At 26.1% G+C, this 27311-nt stretch overlaps 1 protein-coding gene across 4 annotated transcripts in view; it reads right to left on the reverse strand.

Moving 5' to 3' along the window:
* Window positions 1-9255: 9255 nt before the first annotated feature.
* Window positions 9256-27311, reverse strand: part of LOC135923878 (programmed cell death protein 4-like) — a 131758-nt gene continuing 113702 nt past the window's right edge. For 3 of the 4 annotated variants that reach the window (XM_065458864.1, XM_065458861.1, XM_065458863.1), the window contains 2 exons: window positions 25794-26146; window positions 9256-9831 (listed from right to left, as the gene is read on the reverse strand). In XM_065458864.1, coding sequence (XP_065314936.1) covers window positions 9762-9831; window positions 25794-26146 — 423 coding nt within the window. In that variant the 3' untranslated portion in view covers window positions 9256-9761. Of the gene's footprint in view, window positions 9832-25793; window positions 26147-27311 lie in introns of those variants that run through there. The other variant, XM_065458862.1, reaches the window with a different exon arrangement.

The raw sequence follows: 27311 nt of genomic DNA on the forward strand, positions 1-27311 counted from the left end.
TTATATTCGTTATTGTAGATGTTCATTGGAAAAATGTCAATTATCATAATCGGTATTTTTAAACATATTAGATTTTTTTACGGTAAAATATGTATTTTTAACATGTTAAATTAAAATTTTAATTAAGATGCACCATATAAAAGTGACAATTATCATAATCGTTATTTTTAAAGTTTTTTAAATTTTTTTGACGTAAATTGGTTAAAATAAGTATTGTTAACATGTATTAATAAAACTTAAGGAAGATGTACCCTAGATATAAGTGACAATTGTCATAATCCTTATTTTTAAAGTTTTTTGAATTTTTTTGATGCAAATGGGTAAAAATATTGATTGTAAACTTGATAAAATTTCATGAAGATGTAACACAGAAAAGTGACAATTGTAATAATCGTTATTTTTAAACTTTTTTTGACGTATATGGGCCAAAATAAGTATTGATAACATGTTTAAATAACTTCAGTGAAAATGTACCCAAGATAAGTGACAATTGTCATAATCATTTTTAATGTTTTTCGAATTTTTTTGACGCAAATGGGCAAAAAATAAATTGCTAACATGTTTAAATAAAACTTCAGTGAAGATGTACCCTAGATAAGTCACAATTGTCATAATCGTTATATTTAAAGTTTTTAGAATTTTTTTGAAGCATATGGGCAAAAATAGAAATTGCTAACATGTTAAAATAAAATATCAATGAATATGTACCATAGATAAGTGACAATTGTCATAATCGTTGTTTCTAAAGTTTTTTGAAATTTTTTGATACAAAAGGGTAAAAATATAAACGGTAAAAATGTCAAATTAAAATTTCATGAAGATGTACCATATAAAAGTGACAATTGTCATAATCGTTATTTTTAAAAATTTTTAAATTTTTTTGAAGCAAATGGGCTAAAATATAAATTGCTAACATGTTAAAATAATATTTCAGTGAAGATGTACCCTAGATAAGTGACAATAGTCATAATCATTATTTTCAAAGTTTTTGAATTGTTTGACGCAATTAGACAAAAATATAATGGGTTAACATGTTAAAATAAAATTTCAGTCGAAACAAAAAAACAAATCGATATTTTCATTCTCATAATCGTTGTTCCTTTTATCCTGCTTAAAATTTGATAAAAATATGCAAAGTGATTATTAAAGATAGTTGTACTGTACCTATGTTAAATTCTAAACTTTTAAGATATGGATTAATAATCTTATTCCTTTAATTAATAAATTTTAATTTTACATTATAAAAATGTATAACCTTGCATTCACAGTTAGCAAATATTTTTGTATACTCTTGGCAAAATAGTGCTAACTGAATTCAGGGTATGATTTTTATAGAAAGAACTTAAAAACCATATGAATATTATTTAGTATATGATACAATCAACATGTTATAAATTTAATGTTAAGACTTTATTATGGTTAAAATGGATTACAATCTATATTTAAACCCATTTACATCAAAGAACTTTAAAAATAACGATTTGATTATAAAAATTGTCACTTTTCAATGGTATATCTTTACCATGAAATTTTAATTTAGAATGTTTACAATCTATATTTTTACCCATTTGCAACAAAAAAATTCAAAAATAGCCTTATTAACAACGATTATGACAATTGTAACTTATCTATGGTACATTTTCACTGAAATTTTATTTTGACATGTAAGCAATTTATATTTTTGCCCATTTGCGTCTAAAAAATTCAAATAACTTCAAAAAAAATGATTGACAATTGTCACCTTTCTATGGTGCACCCTCTCAAATTTTAATTTAACATGTTTACAATCTAAATTTTTAGCCATTTGTGTCAAAAAATTCAAAAAACTTTAAAAATAACGATTATGTCAATTGTCACTTATCTAGAGTACATCTTCACTGAAATTTTATTTAAATATGTTTGCAATACTTATTTTAGCCCATTTACGTCAAAAAAAATAAAAGTTAAATAACGATTATGACAATTGTCACTTTTCTATGGTACATCTTCATGAAATTTTAATTTAACATGTTTATAATCTATATTTTTACCCATTTGCGTCAAAAAAAATTCAAAAAACTTTAAAAATAACGATTATGACAATTGTCACTTATCTAGGGAACATTTTCACTTAAATTTTATTTTAACATGTTAGCAATACTTATTTTGGCCCATTTGCCTCTAAAAAATTTAAAAAAGTTAGAAAATAACGATTATGACATTTGTCACTTTTTTATGGTACATCTACATGAAATTCTAATTTAACATAATTACAATCTATATTTTTACCCATTTGTGTTAAAAATATACAAAAAACTTTAAAAATAACGATTTTGACAATTGTCACTTATCTAGGATACATCTTTATTTAAATATGTTATCAATACTTATTTTGGCCCATTTATGTCAATAAAAGTTTAAAAATAATAATTATGATAATTTTCACTTATCAAGGGTACATCTTCACTAAAGTTTTATTTAAACATGCTAGCAATATTTATTCTAACCCATTTTGGTCAAAAAAATTCAAAAAACTTTAAAAATAACGATTATGACAATTGTCACTTTTCAATGGTAGATCTTCATGAAATTTTAATTTAGCATGTTTACAATCTATATTTTTACCCATTTGCAACAAAAAAATTCAAAAAACTTTATAAACAACGATTATGACAATTGTAACTTATATCTATGGTACATTTTCACTGAAATATTATTTTAAGATGTAACAACTTATATTTTTGCTCATTTACGTCAAAAAAAAACTTTAAAAATAATGATTATGACAATTGTCGCTTTTATATGGTACATCCTAATTGAAATTATAATTTCACATGTTAAAAATTCATATTTTTGACCATTAGCGTTAAAAAATACCGAGATAATTCCCATATTTCCAAGAAACATCTTCATTGAATTTATAATTTAACATCTTTACAATATAAATGATATTTTTACCGTTTTGAAGTCAATAAATTTCAAATATCTTAAAAATAACGAATATGACAATTGTCACATTAAATTATTTTCCTTAAAAAGATCATATAAAATAACATAAATAAGTTGAATATAAATATTTTTAAAAAAATCATTTAGAAAACCAAACTTTTTTAAATATTTAAGAAATAGATAATTTTACAAAAATGATAAAAAAAAACATTTTATATTTCAATTTCACAAAAGATTCCTCAAAAAAAATATATTTACAAAGAAGATTTAAAATTTTTAACAAGAAATATTTTTTACTTAAAATCTTGGGCCTGAAAATCACTAATAAATTGTAACAAAAATAATATTACAATAGTAGCATATCATTTTTTATAAAAAAACATCAATTAATAAATAATATGTTGTTTTCTTTTAAATAAATGCATTCGCAATATTTTTATTGTTTCGCAGTAATGCGCTCGCGATAATGACTTCGCGCAAACATATTCGCGATAAAAAATTCCCTATAAAGTGTTCGCGTAAAATGTTTCGCTAAAATGTATTCGCTCTAATAAATTCGCGGTTAAGGTTTCGCGGAAATAAATTTGCGACAATGGCTTCGCGAAATTGTCTTCTCTATAAATGTTTCGCGGAGATAAATTCGCAGAAATTGTTTCGCGATTTTACTTCGCTATAAAAACTTTTCGCGATAAAAGTTTCACGAAAATGTGTTTCGCGATAAAAGTTTCGCTGAATTGACCTGATACGTAACCACCATCATTCCAGAGGTGTGTGATGTTATATGGAAAACTTTAAAAGATATCCAGTTCCAACTAGAGAACATTGTGAAAATGTATTAAATTTAGATATTAATATATTTTTAGATTGCACAAGAATATTTTAAAAAATATGGATTTCCAAACTGCCTTGGCTCATTAAATGGTAAGCTCATAAAAATAAAAAGTTCTGCAAAATCTGGAACCCATTTTACAATTATAGATCTTTTAAATCAATTGCTTGGTTTAGCTGATAGCAAATACAAATCTATATATATAGATGTGATGGTGGCATTCAGAAATAGAAGTTTATATCAAAGTAAATTTTATTATTAATAAATAATTTTTAATTATTTTAGAGTTAGAAAATCAAACATTTTAGATTGCACAAAAATATTTTGAGAAACATGGATTTCCAAACTGCCTTGTCTCATTAGATGGTAAGCTTATAATATTAAAAAGTCCTGCATAATCTGGAACTCTTTTTTACATTTATAGATATTTTAAATCAAATGCTTGGTTTAGCTGATAGCAATTAAAAATTTATATATATAAATGAAAAATTTCTGATAATTGCTAGATTCAAGAAATAGTTGGACACAATGAAATAAAGAAAGCCATTATGAAGTTATATATGGAGGAAATAATAATCCATTTTTTAGAATAAATAATATATTTACTAATATGCATGGGCCAGAACTGGGTTTTTGATAAAAAGCCTAAAAAAATTTTATTTAAATTTAGCTATTAAACGACTAACTTAAAAATATATTGGATATTTTTTCTTTTATGATAATAAATTTCAGTATTGCAAACAAAGTGATTCCGTAAAAAAACTTATTGTTTATTTTCATTTAAAGCAATAAATTTTTGGATATGAACTTGCAAAATTTTTTGAAACTTATGATAGGCTTGGGTTTGAATTTTTTTTTATTAAATATGGAATAAGCCTGCAAATTATTTTTTACTGCTGACCTAGACTGGAGGCTGATAAATAAATCAAGGCCCGTGAAGATCTCTAATTTCAATAACTGAATTATTTCATTTCCCATATAACTTTATTTGAATAAAGGAATGGGCAAAAACCATAGATAAAAAAATTTCTGATAATTGCTGGATTGAAGAAATTGTTGGACACAAGGAAATATAAAGAAAGCCATTGTGAAGTTATATATGGAGGAAATATTAATCCATTTTTTTAGCATAAATAACAATTAAAAATAATGCCTGTTTGACCTATCCTTAAATTTACATATATTTTAGGGATTTTTTAATAACCCGTTATCAAAAATATAAGTTACTAACTGATAGCCCATCAAGAATGAGGGGGAATGAATTTTCTTTTATATTGAATGATGGACGAATAATAAATTTTACCTTTATTTGATGATGAATGAATCAGAAATTTTCTTATTTTATGTGATGTGATAATTAATTATTCTAAAATTTTTTATTATATTTTATAAAATATGTTTATATGAAGTATATAAGGTTAGTAATTTTAATTAATGTGCACAATAAAAAATCTTTTAAACTAAATTTTTATTCATTTATATTAATTTATAATATAAAATATATATTCTTGCTAGAACCTCATGATAGAAAATTTTTTAATTCATTCATCATCAAATAAAGGTAAAATTTATTATTCATCCATCATTGGAAAAAGAATAAAATTCGTATTTCCAGTCATTCTTGACGGGCTATCAAAAATCTGTAAAATTTTTATTTATGTTCTCAATCTATCTATTATAACTATCCTCACCTTATGACAGCAATTATTGAATCTGCCATCTGAGGGATTTTCTAAAAAAAATCATTGAGTAAAGAAGAAAATTCTAATTCCCCATCATTTTTGACGGGTTATCATCTAGTAATGATAATAATAGTAAAATTTATTTTAGAATTTTTATTTATTTATTTTTTAAATTGCTTTTGTGCTTCTAGAATCTTCGTCCTATATGAATCTTGGTATCAATTTTAGTAATTTTCGTATTTTGCTAATAACCTAGTCATGAAAATTTTTTTTATTACAAGTAACAAATTTATTTCAATTCATCATATTACAGAATTTAAGTAATAATTAAAAATCAGTTTTTTTCAAAATATAATAATTATTTATTATTTTCCAGTGTTGTTAAAAGATACTTTTTAAATGGATCTAGATACAGATACATAGTCTCAAAAGTTATCTAGATACATATAGAGTGTCTAAAAAGTTATCAAGATACAGATACAATTTTTAAATGTATCTGTATACCGATACATTTTTTATTATGCTCTTATAGGTTTGCATAAACCTAAATTAATATTATATTGTGAAAATTCATGAAATGAGCTAAAAGATTTATTGACGCGATATAACATTTATCAGAATATAACTAAAATAATGATTTTAATATAATATATGATTAAATAATTATTAGATTTCAGTAATAAAATATTTTCAAAATTTTGATCATTTAGGCATCCTCGTTTATCTGTAAAGACATTTTTAGCAACACTAAATAGTCTTTCCACAGGGGCGCTTGAAGGAATTGTAGTGTTATATTTAATAAATAACAATTTTATATCAGGGTATTCTTTAAAAATGCTAAAGTTTCTACATTCATTTTTGAAAAATTTATTTAAAATTTGTTGATTATCAAAATTTAAATAATTATTAGATATTATATCTGCTGTAGGGTACTGAAAAAATCTGAAATTAAATTATTTGTTTTTTTTGGCAGGTTATTTGCTTGCAGTCAGTTGATGACTTTGATAATTCACCAGCTAATCTTTGTATCAATTGTTTTCTTTTATTAAGATCTTCTTCCATTTGCAACCATGTCCAATCAAGTTTAAAAAAAGGGTGGAGCATGGTTGCTATAATATTATCATCTTCAAATAAGGTCACAATAAACCTAGAATTATTAAATATTTTTAATTTATTATATTAATTTACCTATCCTAAATCCCTTTAAGTAAGGCATCTAAGAGTGGTAAACAGAATCTCAGGTTCATTTCTTTAAAATTCTTTAATTTGATAATAAGTTGTGAAATAGTTGCACAGTAATAAGCTGTGTACATATACTTATCTCCCTGCAAAATATCAAGGGAATTAGCTATTGGCTTCATTAGCTAATTTAAAATAATGCGATATATATAAATATTATTTATAACTTACTAATCAATATTCATGAATAAAATCACATTCATTAGGTAAAAACCTAGGTAGTTTTATTCCATCACATATCTTGTCCACTTTGTCAGATTTAGTTTTTATAATTTCTGACATTAATTGTAAGGCATTATAGGTGGAGTTCCATCTAGTTATATTAGGACATAAAATAACGACCAATATATTCCTTAATAATCTCAGATGAAATAGAAGACTTATTTTCCCTATTCCATATATTTTGGCATTTATGTAGTGTTGCGCTATATATCTAATGAAGAAAATATTACTTATTTAATTAAAATTAGTTTTACCCTCTGATATTGTTTACACTGCATGGCTCTATTGGCATCCACAGTGGCTATAAGATTCAATGTGTGACTGGCACAACATTGGTGATGAGGTAAACTAAATGATTCTGATAATTCAGAAACCTGTGCAGTATTATAAAGATTTGATATAGAAATTGGCACAACTGCTTCATCTTCCAGATCATCAATTGATTCACTTGTATCATTTTCAATTGGCTTGAAAACTCTTTAATAAATTAAGTAATCAATCATATATTATGTTTATATTTATTTATAATAAAATAAACCTAAAACATTTTATGAAATTTTTGGCATTATCTGTAATGGTCTTTGAAATTTTATTTTGAATGCAATAATCCTTAGCTATATCTTGTAAATTTTTTGCTATTTTATCATAGGTATGACTACCAGTCATTCTTTTACAAGCCAACGCTATATTTTTTCTTTCCAAACTTATTGGATTTATATAGTGAGCGGTTACTCCTATGTATGAACTAAAAATTAAAATTTCTTAAAATTGCTGAAATAATTTATTCTTAATTATTATACAAATTTAAATGTTAGCTATATCGGCGATAGGCACTCCAACAATCTGCTGTTGTGCATATTAATGATGGTTCTATAAGGCTTTTAATTATTTCTTTCTTTTCATTTTCCCATCTTTGGGAAATTCTACCAACAACTGTCTTCGGCAAATTATATTTTTGTGTGGAGCCAAAGTGTTGATCATTTTTTTAAAAGAAGGATTTTCAACAATTGAAAATGACTGCATGTCATCTATAATAAAAGCAATAATTAAATCATCTAAAGTGCCTTGAGTTAAAGTCAAAGGTCTTTTAGCAAATATATTATTGGAGAATGAGCCTTGTCCAATATTTTCTTTGGTAATTTTATTTTCCTTCCCCTTTTTTATTTTTGTTAAAAAGGTTGGATGTTTTCTCTTAAAATTTAAATTAGAATTTTAAATATATAATATCTATACCCTTATGTGCTTCACGATATTGCACGTTGAAGTCATACTGACGGATATTTTTGTATTTTTAGGTAGACACGGCAAACATTTTACCATCAGAGAATTGTTTTCTTTGTTTTGAGATATTATTTTAAAATATGCTCTATAAATTGGCCATGGTAAAGCAATAGAACTTGTTGTTGCTTCCTCTTCTTCATGATATAGATCTAAATAAATATATAAACTTAAAAATTTAGTTATAAAATAAAATTTACCATTTCCATATTGTAATATTAAAATTTGTATGGTTTATTGATAAACTCGGACATAATATTTAAATTAATGAATATATTATTTATATATATTTTTTATATATAAGTTTTAATATTTTATGTATATATAATTCTTTATTATAGCATTATTAATATATTATATATATATTTATTTATTTCATAAGCTCATATGAAATAAAATAAATTTTACAGTCAAATATTTTTATTTATAATAAAAAAAGAAGTATATAAAATGTATCTTAAAAAGTATCTAAAAACAGATACAGATACCTCTAAAAAAATATCTAGATACAAATACCTTCCTAAAAAATCTATCTAGATACAGATACTACATTTTTATATCTAGATACTTTAACAACTCTGAATATAAGTGAATATATTATATAAAATATCATTTAATATATTCTAAATGTTATAATATCAATTAATATATGAGATAAATTTATACTAACAATTTTGTATCCATTTTAAATTTTCCCGCAAAAATAAAAAAAATCAAACCAGATTGCTTTTTTTTAACGCTTGCCGTAAAAAAAATCCAATTTGCACAATACCATTTAAAATGCATTATTAGATTTTAAAAGGGAGCGTTGCAACACTCAATTTGTGCGCACTATCGTCAGTCAATAATATTAATGTTACTGGTGATATATATTGGGACGAAGAATCTACGTCTTCGATATATCTTTTTTAATTATTTGATCTCGAAAAAAACAAAATAATCCAATTTAAATCATGAAACCTTTACATTTTATTCGATTATATTATGCTATAAATAATGCATGTTAAAAAATCATATCTTGCATGCGACTCTATTTAATAGTTTGAATAATAATTAAAATGATAGATCTTAGCTGTATTGAAATTATAATATAAACAAAAAATATATATGACATGGTAGGGGAAAAAATAAAACTATACTGATTAGTGTTTTTCTAATTGTTATTCGAAAACATATTGAAACATTATAAATTAAATATATTTTTTTGATTAATTTTTTCTAATAAAATATTTATTGAATAGATTTGAAAATGTTTGTAATAAACTTTATTAATAATCGTTTTATTTTAGTTTAAATTTTTACAAAATTTTAATAATAATATCTAGTACAAATATTTAATGTCCAATGATGAAAAAACAAGATTAATAAGTGTCAAAATATTGAACTCAAATAAAATTATATTGATTAAGTAAAATTATAATGAAAACCTGCATATACTTTTCTTCAAATTAATATAATTCATCAAAAAAATTATTATCTTAAAATATATTCATAAAAGATGATATAAAAATTAGTTTCGTAAAAATTAAATGTTCTAACAAAAATAAACGATATACTAAATATGAAGGGTAAAAATTTGATCGTTATTTGAAATCGCGGATCGTATCTTTGAGCAATCCTTCATCCCCTTCTGAAACGAATCTCTTCCTACCCCTTTTTAAACAAATAAATTATAGAAAATTATGAAAAAAATGAGAGAAATAATAGTTTATACTAGTGCTGTATAGTAAAGTCAAAAAATAAAGTCTAAAGTCATTACCTTTTTTGAAGAAAAGGAACGCCATTCGTCTTCTTCAAGTGATATTTGAGTTAGTGATCTGCATCGGGCCTAATTTTTCAAGCCGGCCCGGCCCGAAAATTTTTTAAAAAAGTTTTGCCGACCCGAACCCGAAATTTTTTTAAAAAGTTTTGCCGGCCCGGCCCGAACCCAAAATTTATTTTAAATAAATTTACCGGGCCGGCCAGGCCCGAATTTATTTAAATATAGAAATTAATTTTTATAATTACTTAAAATAAAAGACATATGTTATAATAAATTAAATCAAAAATTTTTATTTTACATAAAAAATTCAATATAAAATTGATAAATTTAGATATATTTAATAATATTTCCAAGGTCAGACCCGACCCGGCTTGAATTTTTTTTTAAATATAAGGCCCGGCCCGAACCCGATTATTTTTAAAAATATTAGGCCCTGCCCGAACCCGATTATTTGAAATAGAGTTATGCCCGAATCCGGGCCGGCCTAACTTTGCAGATCTCTAATTTGAGTAATGGCAACGCAAAACGTTACTTCATATTTTTCTTAAAGGGAAATCATATTTTATTGTATTATAAAATTACTTTTATATATTTAAATTTTATAAATATAAGTTGAGTTTTTAATTCACATCAACAACCAAATTCGTTAATTTTTATTTTAAATTTTCGTTGTTAATTTTCAGTCAATATTGTTAATTTAAATTAATATAATCATAAATTTTTATTCTTATTAATATTATAATTTATTTCATAAAGAATATTATGTCAATTGTACTTTTCTTCAGATGAAGATGAGTAAAGCCTGTCTTGGCTTTAGTATGAAACATTTTTTACACCATTGGGTAAAACTAAGGGTATAAAGTTTACATTTTAGTATAAATTGTGTCCCAACTCAAATATTTTAACCTCAATTGTGGAATAAACATGGGCATTCTGCTAACTGTGCAGCCATTTTTAAGGAAAAGATGGGATATCTACAGTGGCGTAGCTACGGGGGTGGTTTTCGGGTTTGGACCCCTCCCAGAGCAAAATTTTTTTTTAGATTATACGTTCAAAAGACTTAAGAAAAGTGACTTTATATCAAATAAATACCATTGATATTTTTCTGGTTTTGATGTATATGGAAGGATATTATATTACTATTGAAATTATTCTGGATAATATAATTAAGTCATTGAGAACAGTGACCCCTACAACGGGGGGGGGGGTCCGAAGCAACTGCTTCTATAAATTTCTATGGGGGTACTTTTTTTTTTTTAAATTTTTTAATTTTTTTATTTTAAAATTTTTTAAAAAAAATTTTTTTATTTTATTTTTTTTAAAATTTTTATGGTCGATGTTTAGCAAATTAGTTTGTTATCCGATATTTCTTATCATAAAATTATTTTTCCACTTTCAAGATTTGGCGCAAAATTAAAATTTTATCAAAGGGAATAGTAAAAATTTAAATATTAAATCTTATATATAATCATTTATAATTTTTAGATCATTGTCAAAATATGCCCAAAAATATTAACCAAAAAAAATATAAATGCTTATCTCGCAATCAAGCCTTCTGGAGGAACAGGCAACAAGATGGCAATATGATGAGCCTTATTAAACTTATTGCAGATTCTGAGCCTGTTCTTAAAATGTATATACAAGATAATGAAGAAAGAAGAAGTGAGAAAAAAATTAAGGGATTAAAATCTAAATTATATTCAAATCTGTTATCATATAATAACATAAATATTCTTATTGAAACCATGAAAAATATGGTTATAAAAAAATTCAAAAGGAGATTGAATTCAACAGGTGCTATTCAATTATAGTTGATGGCACATATGATGTATCGAAATCAGAAGCAATAGCTTTGATAGTGAGATATGTTGAAAATAGCGAGACACCTAAGCCCGTTGAAAGGCTGATAGACATTTATTGTACAATACAACGGGCCTCGATATTAAAAAGAATATAATATCCAAGCTTGGCTCCATGAATCTACCCCTCGAATTCCTAGTGGGACAAAGCTATGATGGCGCCTCAAACATGAGTGGAAGAATTAATGGAGTGCAGGCTTCGATTAGAGCGGAGGCGCCAAAGGCAGCTTTAATTTGGTGCTATTGTCATCGATTAAATTTAATAGTTGTTCAATTATGCCAATCAGTAAAAGAGCTGCGAAATGTCTTGGGAATATTAGACGAAATTTACGTATATTTTAATGGTGTTAAAAGATATGAAGTACTCAAAACATGTCAGAGTGATTTACTGACAAAATCACATAGATTTTTACGCATCAAGAATACCACTCGGCAATATTATCTTAATTGTTTCGATATATAATGTTTATTTTATATTTATAGAAGCTGGCTAACATCATATAAGGCGATTGTAATTTTTTTCCTACTTTATGATGCTTTGAGGGCAGCTTTGGCAAATTTAAAGGATTCTGAAGATCCTGCCACTTCCACTATGGCTAGTGCTATAGTTTATAGAATAGAAACATTTGATTTTATTTTATCACTATGTGTTTTGGATAAAATATTGTTGATAACAAGCTTGGCTTGTACAAAATTGCAAACCATTTCGAAGGATATAGGGTTTGCAATAAATCAAATTCAATTGGTAAAAGATTGCCTGATTAGTATGAGAAGTATAATTTAAATTATTATCTTTTATTATTTTATAATCCTAAAATAGATAATAACACTGAATTTTTGGATGTCTTTTCAAAGGCCCAAGATTTTATGAAGAAGAGAAATTTACCTTTTGATTTTGAAAGTTCAAGACTTCAAACATTACAATCCAAAAAGGAGATATATATATATACTTTCATCATTAAATATAATATTTTATTTTAGCTTTAAAATCAGTGTGTTTTATGCTGCACTTGATTTAATTATTATGCAGTATAGTGAAAGATTTAACGATGAATCGATAAAATTTTTGAGTCAAACATCATTTTTTACCCCAAAGGGAATGGCGGAAAAGGCAATTGTTAAAGATGATATCAAGGATATCTGTGAATTTTATCAATTAAATACAAGTCAAGTTTTTGAGGAAATGTTGATGTTTAGAAATATTTATAAAATGGCTAAAACGGGGGACATAATTATTACTCGTGACCTAGAGGTTAAAGAAGATTTGTCAGATTCTGAGAATTGTAAATTTATTTAATTAAAATATTTTTACTAATACATTATTTAGCTTCTTCTGATGATGATAATAATTCTGAGATGAATGATTCAGACTGGAAAAACTATTCATTTATTTTACCTTATCATCTGCTTATAAATTTTTCTGCTTTCCCTAACAATTTTATATAAATATTTATTAACTATTCCTACTACATCATGTACTGCCGAAAGGGTCATGAGTAAAATTAAACTAATTAAAACAAGACTTCGTAGTGTCATGAAAGATCCATTTCTTAATAATTTAATCATTTTATCAATGGAAAATAATTTATTTAAACAATTAAATATTGATAAAATTATAAATTCTTTTGCTTTCTCTTCCCCTAATTTATCTAAATAATTAATTTAAAAATAATATTTTTAAAGCATATATTTTTTACATTATATTTATATTATAATAAATATTGATGCAATAAAAATTATTTTTGAAATTTATTGGTGTCAAAAAATAATTTACAATGGGGGGGGGGTACTTTAGGGGGGTATTCTGCTTCTATCCCTCAAAAAGTGTAGGGGTCACTGATTGAGAATAATCTACTAAATTATAATAACATATTATTGATGCATTTAAAAAATATATTTATTATATATTATCGAAGATATGGTGTAAGATAAACCAAACCCCCAGGCTTTTATATGTATTGACCCCCTCTAAGGAAAATTCTTAGCTACGCCACTGGATATCTAATTAAACTGGTTATAACAAGATGGAATATTTTCTATAACTCCGTGAAATTAATATAGTCTTATTAAGGAGAATGCCCACAAATGTGACTAATTTATTGAGATTTTCAGATAATGACAAGTCGTTCATAGATATTGTATGGCTATATATATGATTTTATAGGTTATGGAACCTGTTCCTACCACTATTCCTATTTTAGAGAGAAAACAAAATGCATTTGGGAATTCTCACTGCCATGATAACTATTATAAATTTAAAAGCTATGTATTATTGCAATTCAAAGCTATATAGTTGAAGTATTGTTCAGAATTTATATTTTGATAATATTTATTTCAAATGAATATTAATTATCAGCAACGCTATTTAAATCAGATTGATCCTCATAAAACTAGATGCAAGTGAAGGAAGCTAGCTTGAACTTATTTCCTTTGAGAACAAATCTTGACAAAGAAAAAGCAGACTTGATTCCTTTAAAAAACAATACGTACAGATTATTTTTTAGTAAAGATAAATAAAAATTGGATTAGGATCCAATGAAGATTCTTTTGACGATGAACTAAGCTTTTTTCAAATATTCTATATTTTAAATTCTCCCAATTAAAATTTTATTCAATATAATATCCCTCTCATCTTCTGCACCATTTGAACGGGTGTTTGGCACAGCGAAAACTGTGTTTAGCACTAAGCATTCTTGTTTATCTGATCAAAATTTTCAATAGTCGTTAAAAATAAATAAAAAATTATTACAAAAATATCTTATCTTTATAATATTATATTTTATTTATAAATTGTATATAAAAAAGGATATCTTATTATATATTATTTTTTGCATAATTTTATTTATATATTATATATATGGGGAAAAATTTGTTTTGTATATATTTAATTTTTTAAGTAGCGAGTAACCCGTTACTTTTTTGAAAAGCGAGTAATACCTGTTTCTTTTTTCAGATGTAACTAGCTTCCTTTTTGAAGTAAGGTATACAGCACTAGTTTATACCATTTATAAAAATAATATTCATAGATTGGATTTTAACCGTACTGTAAAATAATGTGGTTAAAATGCCCGCAATAAAGGCCTTATTTTTTTGGATAAAAAATCATGCCATTTATTATTTTGGGTCTGCATTAAAAAGAAAAATCAAAATTTTATTATATAATATTATTTTTAAAATAAATTTCTGATACATTTTCTTAAATATATTTAAATTAATTTCTTTAAAATAAAAAATAGAGATATAAATCAATTTTTATTTAATATTAATGGGGGCAAATCTATTAATTTATTATAACTCAAATTATCTTTTTAATATTAAATAAATATATCTCCAAAATACTTAAATATGAATATTATATTAGGAAACACGAATAATTATTGTAGCGTTTTTTTTTATATTTTGGAGTGGATATATGTGAAAAACCTAAAAAAAAGATATTTCTTTGACATCTAATTTATGAGTACGTTTAGAATAAAAATAATAGCAAACTGCAAATATTGCTGGCGTTGCTCATCGAAATTAGAGGAGCGCAGGTCGTTAAATTACGCGTGACAGGATGGGTCATGCGTGAATGTCAATAAATTTTAAATTATCAGGATGATTGGGCCAGACTGGGCCTTCCTAAAATTTTTGCCGGGAGTGAATTTTAATTAAAAAGATTTTTTTAATCGATATAAATTTGCAATTTTATATTATTATATATTTTCTAAATTAATTTAGTTCTTTCGAAAAAAAGAATAATTTTTGAAAACAAAAACTTCCGCATTTTATAAACAACATTTTTTCCCCCGTCATATAAAATTATTGACACCATTAACTGATTATACATCTTTAATGGGAAAAAAATACCACAAGTATTAGACTTTATGATTGAAAGATATAATGGCCCTTAACTTTAATATGGAACATTTCTAAAATTAAACAAAAATAAAAGATCTATAAAGAAAATCCTTAAAATCAAATCTAACTACCCAAACTCAATCTCCTTCATACTCTTCTTTGATAAGGTTTTTAATTTTTTATTTCATTTTTCTCTGACAAGTATCTCATTGATATTTTAAAATTAAAATCAGCCCTTTACTTGCCTATAAAGTAATTAAATACATATGCAAGTCATGGGTGTGGGCTATGTTTCTCTGCGTATTCCTTTTGTAATCGGGCCGCAGATATTTAAATAATATTCCTAAGGTTGCGCATATAAGTACGTGTGGCTTGTCCACAAACGTGTGAAGGGCTCCTCATTATCTTACTCTGTTGTATACATAACTAGAGGGCTAAACGTTTTTATCACGTATCACGTAATTGAATAAAAAATAATAAATCTCTCAATTCTCGTTCAGCAATGGAAATTTTGTAATATATAAATTTAATTTAAATATGTTTTATTTTCATTTATCTTTATATATTAATCATTTGCACTCAATATTTATATTGTTTAAATTTTCTTATATTTACCTATAAATCTAAAATAATCAATATAATTGTCGTAAATAAACATTGCTTGTTTGGTTTATTATTTAAAATTACCGATGAAAGTTGTGAGGATGTTAAAATTCATCGCTCATAAAATAAATAACAATGACAATATTTTGAAGTTTTGGAAGCAGGAAAATTCATTTCCATTTTTGAAAAAATCAGCTAGTGAAATTTTGTTAGCCTCGGCAAGTTCGGCTTCTAGTGAAATGTTATTTTCTATAGCCAATGCTTATTAGAGGAAAGGCGAATACAATTGAAATAAAAACAAATTTCTTTTTTTCTAAATAAAAATTATTTCGATTTATAAATTGTTTTGTGTTATTAATATGGAATTAGAGAAATAAAAACTATGATAGAATAAATACAAAAGGCATGAAAAATAAACACCGTGAATTTTCGAACGAGATCAAAATATTGTTTTTAGTGAGCGGGCGGGTCGGGCCAAAATTTCCTCAGTAGTAAGCGTAAGGGTGTGAATTTTTTTATTGCCACTGTGAGTGAAAAATAGGCCCGCGGTCTCCTCCAATTCAAATCTCTTCATTTTTGTTTTCAATGCTTATATTTACGAGTATAACATTTTGCTAAAAAATATTTTTAAATATTGTATTTTGCCTGATTGTTGACTCAAAACCGGCCGATGACTAAATACTGAATTGATGGCGATATCTATTGAAAATCTTAATTTTTGTTATATGATACTATAATTACGAGTAAAACATTCACCCAAAAAATATTTTGAAAATATTATGATTTGATCCATAACCAACTCATAACCGGTTCAATGAATAAATGCTGCATTGCTATTCTATTTTTTATTTTCTTACCGCGCACCTATCCATGAAGGTCACTGTCAACATCATATATTACACTCTAATTAGAGAATCAATTTACAGTGCAATACTAACATAATTAAATAAGAATATTAACAACAATGATATTAATTGTGACCCATAATCTGATAAAATTCCCTATTTACTAGATGAAACAACCACTCGATCGAGATTATATATCTAGTATTGTTAAACGGCTCGATTTGGGCTGATTTTTAAAAACGATCAACTTTTTAGCCAGAATAATATTACTTAAGCCTCAAGATTTCAATAGATGTCCAAACGTTTGTACCATCTATGAGAAAATTATCCGACTTGCGTCATATTTTTCTGGATAAAATGTTGAGTTAGCTGTTTAAAATATCTCAAATCAAGCCATTTAACAACACTAATTATACCATTCCATGTGCAGAGATTTTAATCAACAATTAATAGGTCAATGTCATGCAAAACCTCTATATATAAACAATGTGATTTCTGTCCGTACTTCCATCTATTGCTTCATCATGAGAAAGATTATTTAGCATATAACTCTTTTGTTAATTTTAACATTTTTTCAAAATGCCAATTCTGACAAAATTTATAACTATACTGACTCTACAAATACACAGCTCCTTCCTTATTAATGCAATTGAATATGAATTCAACAATAATGATGGTAATTTACCCTTAATCCGATAAAATTTCCTATTTACAAGGAAACAAGCACTATCAAGATTATAGCATTCCATATGCCGGGATTTAAATATTTTAATTTTATAAATGCCTCGCAGAAGAACTATTTAATCTTAAATTTAGGGATTTGTCTTGGTTACAGGGTACCTTACCAACCAAATCCGGCGGTATTGACATAAGATAGCTGTCGATACTATTCATTATCGCGTTCATAGCCTCTCACCTGTCATGCTAGCGATCATACACAAACACACACAAAACATTTTACCCCTTGCTTCTGCAGGCAATCGATCTCTGAAAATCTCTCATTAGTCGATCCTCCCTCATCAACAGAAGGACTGGGATAACCCTCTAGTTGGCAGCTCTGTTGTACACTTAAATCGAGGAGCCAACTGGAGGACCATTATATATTCTTCTCTATTTCCAGAGGTAGCGGTTTCGAATTTCTCGAAAATTTTCCATCGAAATTTTGACTAGCTACTAAGCAACGATGAGGTAAGTCATGCCGTTGGTCTTGGACTCAATTGCGAAATGGTACACCCTATCTTAATTCTCTGTCAAAAGTAGGTCAACTCCAAAGACTGCCACTTTTTGCACTGCAAACGTTGTAGAGGCAGATTTATTAGACATTCAAAGTGCAATGATACTAAAGTCAGGGCTTTAAAATCTACTGGCATTCCATCGACCCTCAAGCCCTTTACAGTTTCGAAGGTAAACGTGATGGATTAACGCTGATCCAGAAAAAGGGAGAATTCATAACCAGTGACTTCTCGTGTATTAATCCTCTTGCCCCTTCCAATATAAATAGGGATGCTCTTAGAGAAAATGAGGCGAATAAACTGGCTATATATTCGCCGTCACTACCTAACTATATATTTCTACCCTAAATCGTCACGACATTAACGTCGTTCGGTTCTCATGCCTTTACCTTTTTAAAGAATTGGGGCACCGGACTTCTGCTAGGACCGATAACCCCAACGAGGGTTACTAGCTGTGTCAGAGGATGGCTATAAATATAATAACGAGCAATTATCTCAGTTTTATACAACAATCCATGAACGAGACTCCGTGATGATCATCTATGCTTGGGTTACGCTTAGACTACTCAGCTAGCAATTAACAATATTAATATGGCTCAACCAAAACATGTTTCATCTGCCCATTGAGTTTTCACTAATGAAAAATCATAGAAAACTGTTATATTATTTTATATATGCATTGTTAAAATTATTATTTATAATTTAATTATATATTTTGTATATGTATTACTAAATTTTAACAATTATTATTAATCATTTATAATGTTAATACAATTTAAAATAAATAAGTTAAAAAAAATGTTTCTGAAAATTATTTAAAAAAAATTATATAATAAAATTTTGATTAATTGCCCTTTAGTTAGTGAAGGTCACGGTCCGGTCTTTGGTCCGGACTGAATCGATACCCTCTGACCAGGCCGGACCACGGTCCTTAAGAAAAGATCAATGTTTAAAAAACATATTTTTTTTAACCTAATTTAATTTGTTTTATCATTTTATTAAATATAAGAGTATTATATAAACAATAAAATTTATCCAATGGTATTGAAGAAAGTGATTTTGTGCTTGTGGAGGGTATATTAAAATTATAGATTATGTTTTTGAGATATTTTTATTTTCATCATTAGAAGTATATATTTTATGTTTTATCATATGTCTGCTTAAGGTAACTAATTATTTTATTAAGAATAATGTGAGGTTATTTTGACAAAGAATTATTCAGACAGTTTCTTAAGAAAAAATAGAACTATATCAGTGGCGTAGGCATGGGAGGGGGGTTCAAACCCCCCCATGAAAAATTTAAAAAAAAATTTTTTTTTTAATATTATTTTTTTAATTTATTTTTTAAAAATTTTTAATTTTAATTTAATAAATTCTTAATAAACGCTTGATTTTTATGTTTTAAATTTATTATAAATAATAATAGATATACACATTTGATTATTTTTATATTTATTGGTTTGCAGCTATTTCACACCACCCAAAAAAAGGAAGTTATTTATTCAAACGTATCATGATATTGACTTAAAAAATCAAAAAAAAAACTAAAGATTTTGTCCGACCAGATTCATCGAAAGACAAGAGTTGGTGAAACTCTTTATTGAAATATATGATGTTGTCTTTGCAGCACTAGAATTTTATATATCAAGCAAGGAAAAAGATTCAGCAGATGCCGAAAATCTTTTGCAGGCTATTATTAAGCCACAGTTTTTAATTTCAATTCAATATGTTTATTTAATTATACATATGATTTTAGCAAAATGCTACAAAAAATTGATTTGGATTTAAGGGAGATTATGAATAAAGCAAAGATATTGTTGAAATATCAACAAATATCAGAGAGAATGTGGATGAAAAATTTCATGAAATATATGAAAAAGTAAAGGAGATTGCTAATATGTTTGGAATTGAAATTTTTAAACCTAGAGTAGTCTCTAGACAATCCAATCGATCAAATATTGATGCATCTACGATTGAGGATTTTTATAAAATAAACATTTTTATTCTCCTTATTGATACATTTTTATTTCAATTAAAAGAAAGATTTATTAGTCATAATTATATTTTCAAAGCTTTTATTTCTTTTGCCGGTTGAGTCTAAACTGTTGATTACACTTGAAACACGAGAGGATATTAAAAAAATCTCAGAGTTTTATGCTGATGATTTAGTAGGTTCATATGATAAGTTACTTTGTGATGTCGAATTTTGGTATAAAAATCTTGACAGAATAGGGTATTATTTGAGACCAAAAAATGCTCTGTAGGCCCTTTCCATGTGTATTTGCATTTTAGATTCCCCTAATATCAAAACATTATTAATTTTAACTACCTTGCCAATTAGTACCTGCATTAATGAAAGGTCTTTTTCAACTTTAAAAAGGTTAAAAACCTATTTAAGAAACACAACCGGTGAAAAACGTTTAAATGGATTAGCCCTATTGAATATTAACAAGGAGATTATTTTAGATAAAAATTTGATTCTAGATAAATTAGCAAAATCTCTGAGAAAAGTTGATCTCTCTTTTTAAATTCAAATCAAAAAATAGCAATAAGATTTTATTAGTTTTAATATTTAATCAACTTTTTTTTTGTAAAAAAAGTATTATTTATAAGATAATATCATCATATTTTTTTAAATACCATTATTTGCATAAGAATTACACATATTTTATATAATTATAAAAAATTACTTTTTTTAAAATAGAGTCTTTATACATTATAATTTTTAATATTAAAATCTGTAATATATAAAATCAACATTTTGAAAATATTTTAATTATTAAAAATATATATATGATTAAATAAAGGAATGTAAAATATATAATAAAATAGCCTAAAATTTTGTTATATGAAAATATAAATATGATTAAATAAAGGAATGTAAAATATATAATAAAATAGCCTAAAATTTTGTTATATGAAAATATAAAACAATTTTAACAAATCCAAAAATATGAGCAATTAAGTGTAAAAAAAATTTTAAACCCCCCCCCCCCCCCCATGATAAAATCCTGGCTACGCCACTGAACTATATAAATAATAACCAAAATATTTTAATAATAATACTGCTTATTTTGATTAATTTATTGCTTAAAAAATTATAAACAATTATTTTGTTACTTGTTGCTGACGATACATTTAAATTTGGTACTGCAGTGAACACATACTCTATTTTTTTATTGGGACTATAAGTAAAATGTTTCTTGGACAAACTTATGGTTTTCATATTGTAAAATAAAAATTAATAAAATCTAAAATAACTCATCTAGAAAAATATCATAAAATAAAATATACAAAAAAATTATATTAATTGAATATTAAGGCAAACTTAAATAATAATAAAAGACCGGTCCGGATCGCGGTCTGGACCGTAAAAAATAAAAGACCGGTCTGAACCACGGTCCTCAAAAAAGACCGGTCCAACAATCGGTCCGGTCCGGTCCCGGTCTAAGACCGTCACTACCTTTGGTAGACTTACAAAAAACGAATCGAATAATATCTTTCGAATAGAATAATTGTGCCTTCATATTCATACAAATCGAATAATTCATTATTCTTATTCATACAAATAAAATCATTATTTGATTCGATTCGAAAATTTTTCTGAAGTTAATAAATTATATTTTACAAAAAAATTATAAACAGATGTGGGTGTCTTAAAAAGGCACCTTTAAGGATTCTACTAAAACTAAAATTGTCATTAGCATATCATTTCTTGAATGGGGAGGGGGGGGGGTAGATATAGATTTTTGAGGGATTTTCAGAAAATAACAAACAAAATAAATCCAATGATTTCATAACATTATCTGTCCGAACAAATTGGCCAAAAAAACCTGATTTTTAGAATAAAAATTTCTTATAAAAATATTTAAATTCTTTTCTATACGTTATTTTTTTGATCTAATATTCTCAAATTCTATTAAAATTTTCTAAAAATATACATAAACATTTTATAAACATTAAAATATAATATAGAAAAAATATAATTATGATAGTTCCTAATTTGACAACAACCGGTTTTTCAAGCATAGTCTTTCTATAATGGTTTCTTTTCTACTGAGAATAACCACTTACAAGCTGAAAATCCTTGAATGGGCATCAGTTGCCAAATACGAATAATTTTGAATAACTCGAATCGAAAAATATAATTACTAATTCGACGAATATTTTTCTCATTATTCATATTCGATTCGAATTTTCGAATCAAATAATTGTTCTATTCGTATTCGTAAAATACGAATGGAATTGAATAACAAATAATTAGTTTTAGGTCTACCCTTTAGCAATGCAGTATTTAGTCATACCGTTCGTTATTATCGTTGGATAGTAATGAGTAAAATAACATAGAATATGGAAATGCAAAATTATAAATTTTATTTTTAAATTTAATTTCTTGGTCTCGGTGCGGCGAGCTGATATCTTATTTATACAATTTTTTTAGCCTATTTTTGAGCGTAGATTTATTAATTATTTTAGTAATTTCCCCGAATAGGCGAGTCATGATTTAATCTCTTTTTAGGTGATTATTATATTTGTGTTATTTATATTTATATTAAAAAATTTACATTATTTTTGATTGTATTTATGTTTTCACATATAAAAGGTGAGAAAATTGTAAATTATTAATTTTCCTTTCTTGTATAAAAACTTTAATCCAAAGAAGTCATTAGGTATAAAAAAAGAATATTTTAAATAAAGGTTTAGGCGGCACATTGCAATAGAAATCTCAATACAAAGGCCTTACATTATTATCTATCTACTTATTACATCTCCAACAAGTCCGACATTTTATGAGTAATGATTCGATGAAGCTTATGATATAATAAAAGACCTAGGATTTTTGCAGATGGTGATAATCAAGTCATTTTAACTGTATTAAACTTCCGATGTAAAAGCGGTATGAGCAAAATATGGGAAGTGGTATAACCTATAAAACATAACTCCGATATCGGCGGGAGCACCTTGTCCTTTAAAGGAAGTGTAATCTTACTAAGTTTAACTTCTTCAAAAATAAATATGGCCGTTTGGGACAATATTCATGCAAAGATTCTGGCTGAATTTAAAATTTGCTATTGGAAAATTATTTACAACTTACGATTAATTAAAAAAAAAATTTTAAATTATAATAAGTGTAAAATCTGTAAAAAAAAAAACTTTACCAAGCAAACAAACATTATTTCTAGAATGAAACAATTAAAATATTTGAGAAATTAAGTAATGCATTAGTTTATGAACATATTTTTTATATTTACTAATATATTAAACTAAATAAAGTTAATATTGTCATATAAGCATAAAATTGAATTTGATCATAATTATCACAGGCGCGTGCGCAGGAATTTGGATTGGGGGGGGGGGGGGATTAATAAAATTTTTTAATAAATATTATTGTTAATTAAAAATACTAAGCATAAATTTATTAGGACTAATAACTTTTCTAATACACAATTTTAAATTAATGTTAATTAAAAAAATATTATATATATAAACCAGCATTGAAAAACTATAAAATATATGTAAATTATAAAATATAAAGTGAATATAACCACGATATGAATAACTTAAATGACCCAAAATTGAAATTTGAATTTTTTGAGCCTTTAAAATATATAAAGTATAAAAAATTTAAATATTGGAAATATAATTTAATACACAAAAAATTTCTTAGGAATAATTGTATTTTGTATGTTTTGAGCTAATTTTTCAATTATCTATCCTTGCTTGGCGTTAAATACCTATGATTATTCAAAAGATCCAAATCATTCAATTTACTTTCAGAAGTTGTATTTCATAGGTATGTTTTTCAGAGACTTGCAGACCCGGCCCCCGAGCCGGACCGTATTTTGATTTTTTTAAACATATCCGGGCCGGGCTAGAAATTTTTTTTTAAAAAAAACACCGGGTTGGGCCTGAAAAACTTTTTAAAAAAAATATCTGGGCCGAACTGTATATTTTAAAACCAAATATTTGACATCTCCATTATAAAAATCAAAAATAAATATAATTTATTTTTAAAAAATTCGGACCGGGCCTGAAAATTTTATTTTCAAAAAAGCCGGGTCGAAAATAATTTTAAAAAAAAATCTGGACCGTGCCCTGCAAATGGTACCTCTGCATGGCTCTGTTATTCTGTTCTCTCATTAGTTTACTAATGGGAAGAGTTGCTAATATATATATAGCCATTTTAATACATTGGAAATATAATCTAAAATGTGTTTGAAATAATGCAACGCATCCATAGCATTTTTTGGGACTGTATCAACCATGGTTAATCTTTTAATCATATTCAGCTAATAAGGCATCATAAAATATTTTAACATCTTCATGATAAAAATCTAACAAATATTTTTTTTTTATCACCAACTGAAAAAGGTTGGAAAGGCTTTTGTGGAAGTAATATCTGCGGATTTGTAAGTGCTGCATGATGAATTAAAAACCATTCATTTATTTGGGTTATAAATGTATCTAAGAGAGGGGACATTTGTTTTTTAATACTTTTCTACTGATCCTATATTCATGTTTTAACGATGAGCTTGCTTGCAAGTCGAGGGGGACAAATATTAAACACGTATAGCTCTGCTTTTGACTCAAAAATAACATATAAAATATGAAATTCTTCGTCAACATCAGCTCTAATTTCCTTGAGTTCTAATAAAATGCTCTCCGCTATTCTCATCTTCTTAATCAAGTCAATGTCATGTTTTTGAAAAGTATTACATAAAATAGTTGTATAATTAAATAATACATTTTAATGAGAAAAAATTTGCGATAGGTATTGAATCCAATAATTTTCTTGCTTCTGAGGAAATATTTCTTTCAAGCCATTGTGATATTTCAGTAATAGCATTAATAATCGGCTCTTCTAACTCCATAAAAGCTGTTGACTTGATCTCGTTGGACAAGCTTGCAATTTCTTCCTTCCTGGTGGACAAGGAGTTTCAGAGATAATTATTATTTGACTAGAAATTAGATAAATAATACGCCACATTTGAAAATAATAGGTAAATTACGCCAAGGAAAACTTGAAATCGAAATTAATTGATAAAATAACTTGGTAGATGAATGTGATAAAAAAATATAATTAAATATATATATGAGATAGGAATAAATATTAACAAATATAAATTAATATTAACAATAATATTTTTGAAAAATATAATCCGGCATCTGCATTTTTTGGCTTTGGGAATAGGGAGGGGGGGGGGATTTGTCCCCCTTCCCCCCTCCTCTGCGTACGCTCCTGTAATATCTATAAAAAATAAATGGTAATATTTTCTATAAGATTTTATTTTGAAAGTAATATGCTGTGTTTGGAAATTAAGGTAATAAAATTTATTCTGTAATAACGTTTTGATTTTCGGACATGACCTTGTATTTTTAAAGCAATGTCTACAGAATTAAATTCTAAAAATATCATACCAAAAAATCAAAAGATTAAAAATACCGTTATTATAATAAAAATGGTTCATATTACTTATTAGGGATTTTGGTGAGAATATCTTTGGTCAAAATGGAAGCGAATGAATAAGAGTCAGAAGATGATTTAAAACGGGCTTGAGTTACTCCTTTAATAGTTTGACTGTAGATAAGACCATTGAAATCACCATCTGGTCCCATCTTGTGTTCATTGACTATAGGTGAATTTTTATAGCAAAAATTTGATTTATTATCTCCTTCCGGTCCAATGGAATTGTTAGCATACTTTTCGTTTATCATATTTTCCCAGTCATCTTCACAACACATTTCAACAAATTTTTCAAAAAGTAGCTGAGCGTTAGGTATTGAATAACTAAGTTCAGGTAGGTTTTCAATAATCCGTTCAAAACCCTAAGATATTTTATAGATATATAAGCTAATTATGGAAATCTCAATTAATATCTTATCGAATGAAAAATATTTTATAAGCTTTTTACTAAGGCTGCACCGATATACAATTTTTTCATCTATCCGATATTTATTTCAAACTGCATCGATACCGATCCGATATTTACATTTATCTATTTTTATCATTATTTGATATAATATAAGATAATGCAATAATAAAAATATAAAATTTTTTTAAAGCGTTTTAATCATCCCTTAATTTTAGCCTTAATACAAATAAATATAAATTTATATGCTAGCACATTATATATGTATTAACATTTTATAAAAACAAATTAAATATCAAATAATAATATAATATAATTAAAACTAATATATTGGATATTTTTCTTTGATAAGAGCCTCAATAATATAATATAATTAAAACTAATATATTTGATATTTTTCTTTATAAAGATAAGAATTTCAAGTTTATGCTATAATAAGCCTCTCCTATGTGTGCTATCTATAACACTAGCTGTGTTTATGACTGATTTAGGTGGAACACTTGCTACAAGAGATGCCAAATACTTACGTGCAAGATTTGCTAACGTTGGAAATCTTTGAGCATTCAGCCTCAAATACCAAAATAAGTGAATGATGCAAATTTTTTTATTCCAAGAGCGTTAATAAATAGGTGAAATGAGAGTTGACCGTGCTGTGGTTTAAGGGAAGTTTCTAACAAATAAAACTTTCCATGACAAGGAGATTGATAGAGTATGTAACAAAAACCTCGGATTAATAACATATTAATGAAAATTATATTAAATAGCTTAAAACTAAATATTAATATATTGAATTTGATTATATTTAACCTTGACTGCTCAAATTATAGCATATTATTTGACTATTAAAAAAAACCTAACCATAAGAGATTGAATAATATGCGTTTTGCGGGATAAAGATATTATCACATTTTAATCGTAAAGGGGAGTATAGTGCACCGTAAACAGTTATCATTATGCAGCAGTGATAACATAGTGGTGATATCGCTGCGATATTTTCATATCATTCAAATTTCGATCCGTCGATCGCCGTAACATTTTCATAAAGGTGTACATTTAATTTTGAAAAATATGCCATGATATTCTTTTCTTTTCTTCTCTTCATTTTATTCTTTTAAAATAAA

The sequence above is a fragment of the Gordionus sp. m RMFG-2023 genome, chromosome 2 (assembly GCF_954871325.1).
Source record: "Gordionus sp. m RMFG-2023 chromosome 2, tfGorSpeb1-WG-v2, whole genome shotgun sequence".
Taxonomy (NCBI): Eukaryota; Metazoa; Nematomorpha; class Gordioida; order Chordodea; family Parachordodidae; genus Gordionus; species Gordionus sp. m RMFG-2023.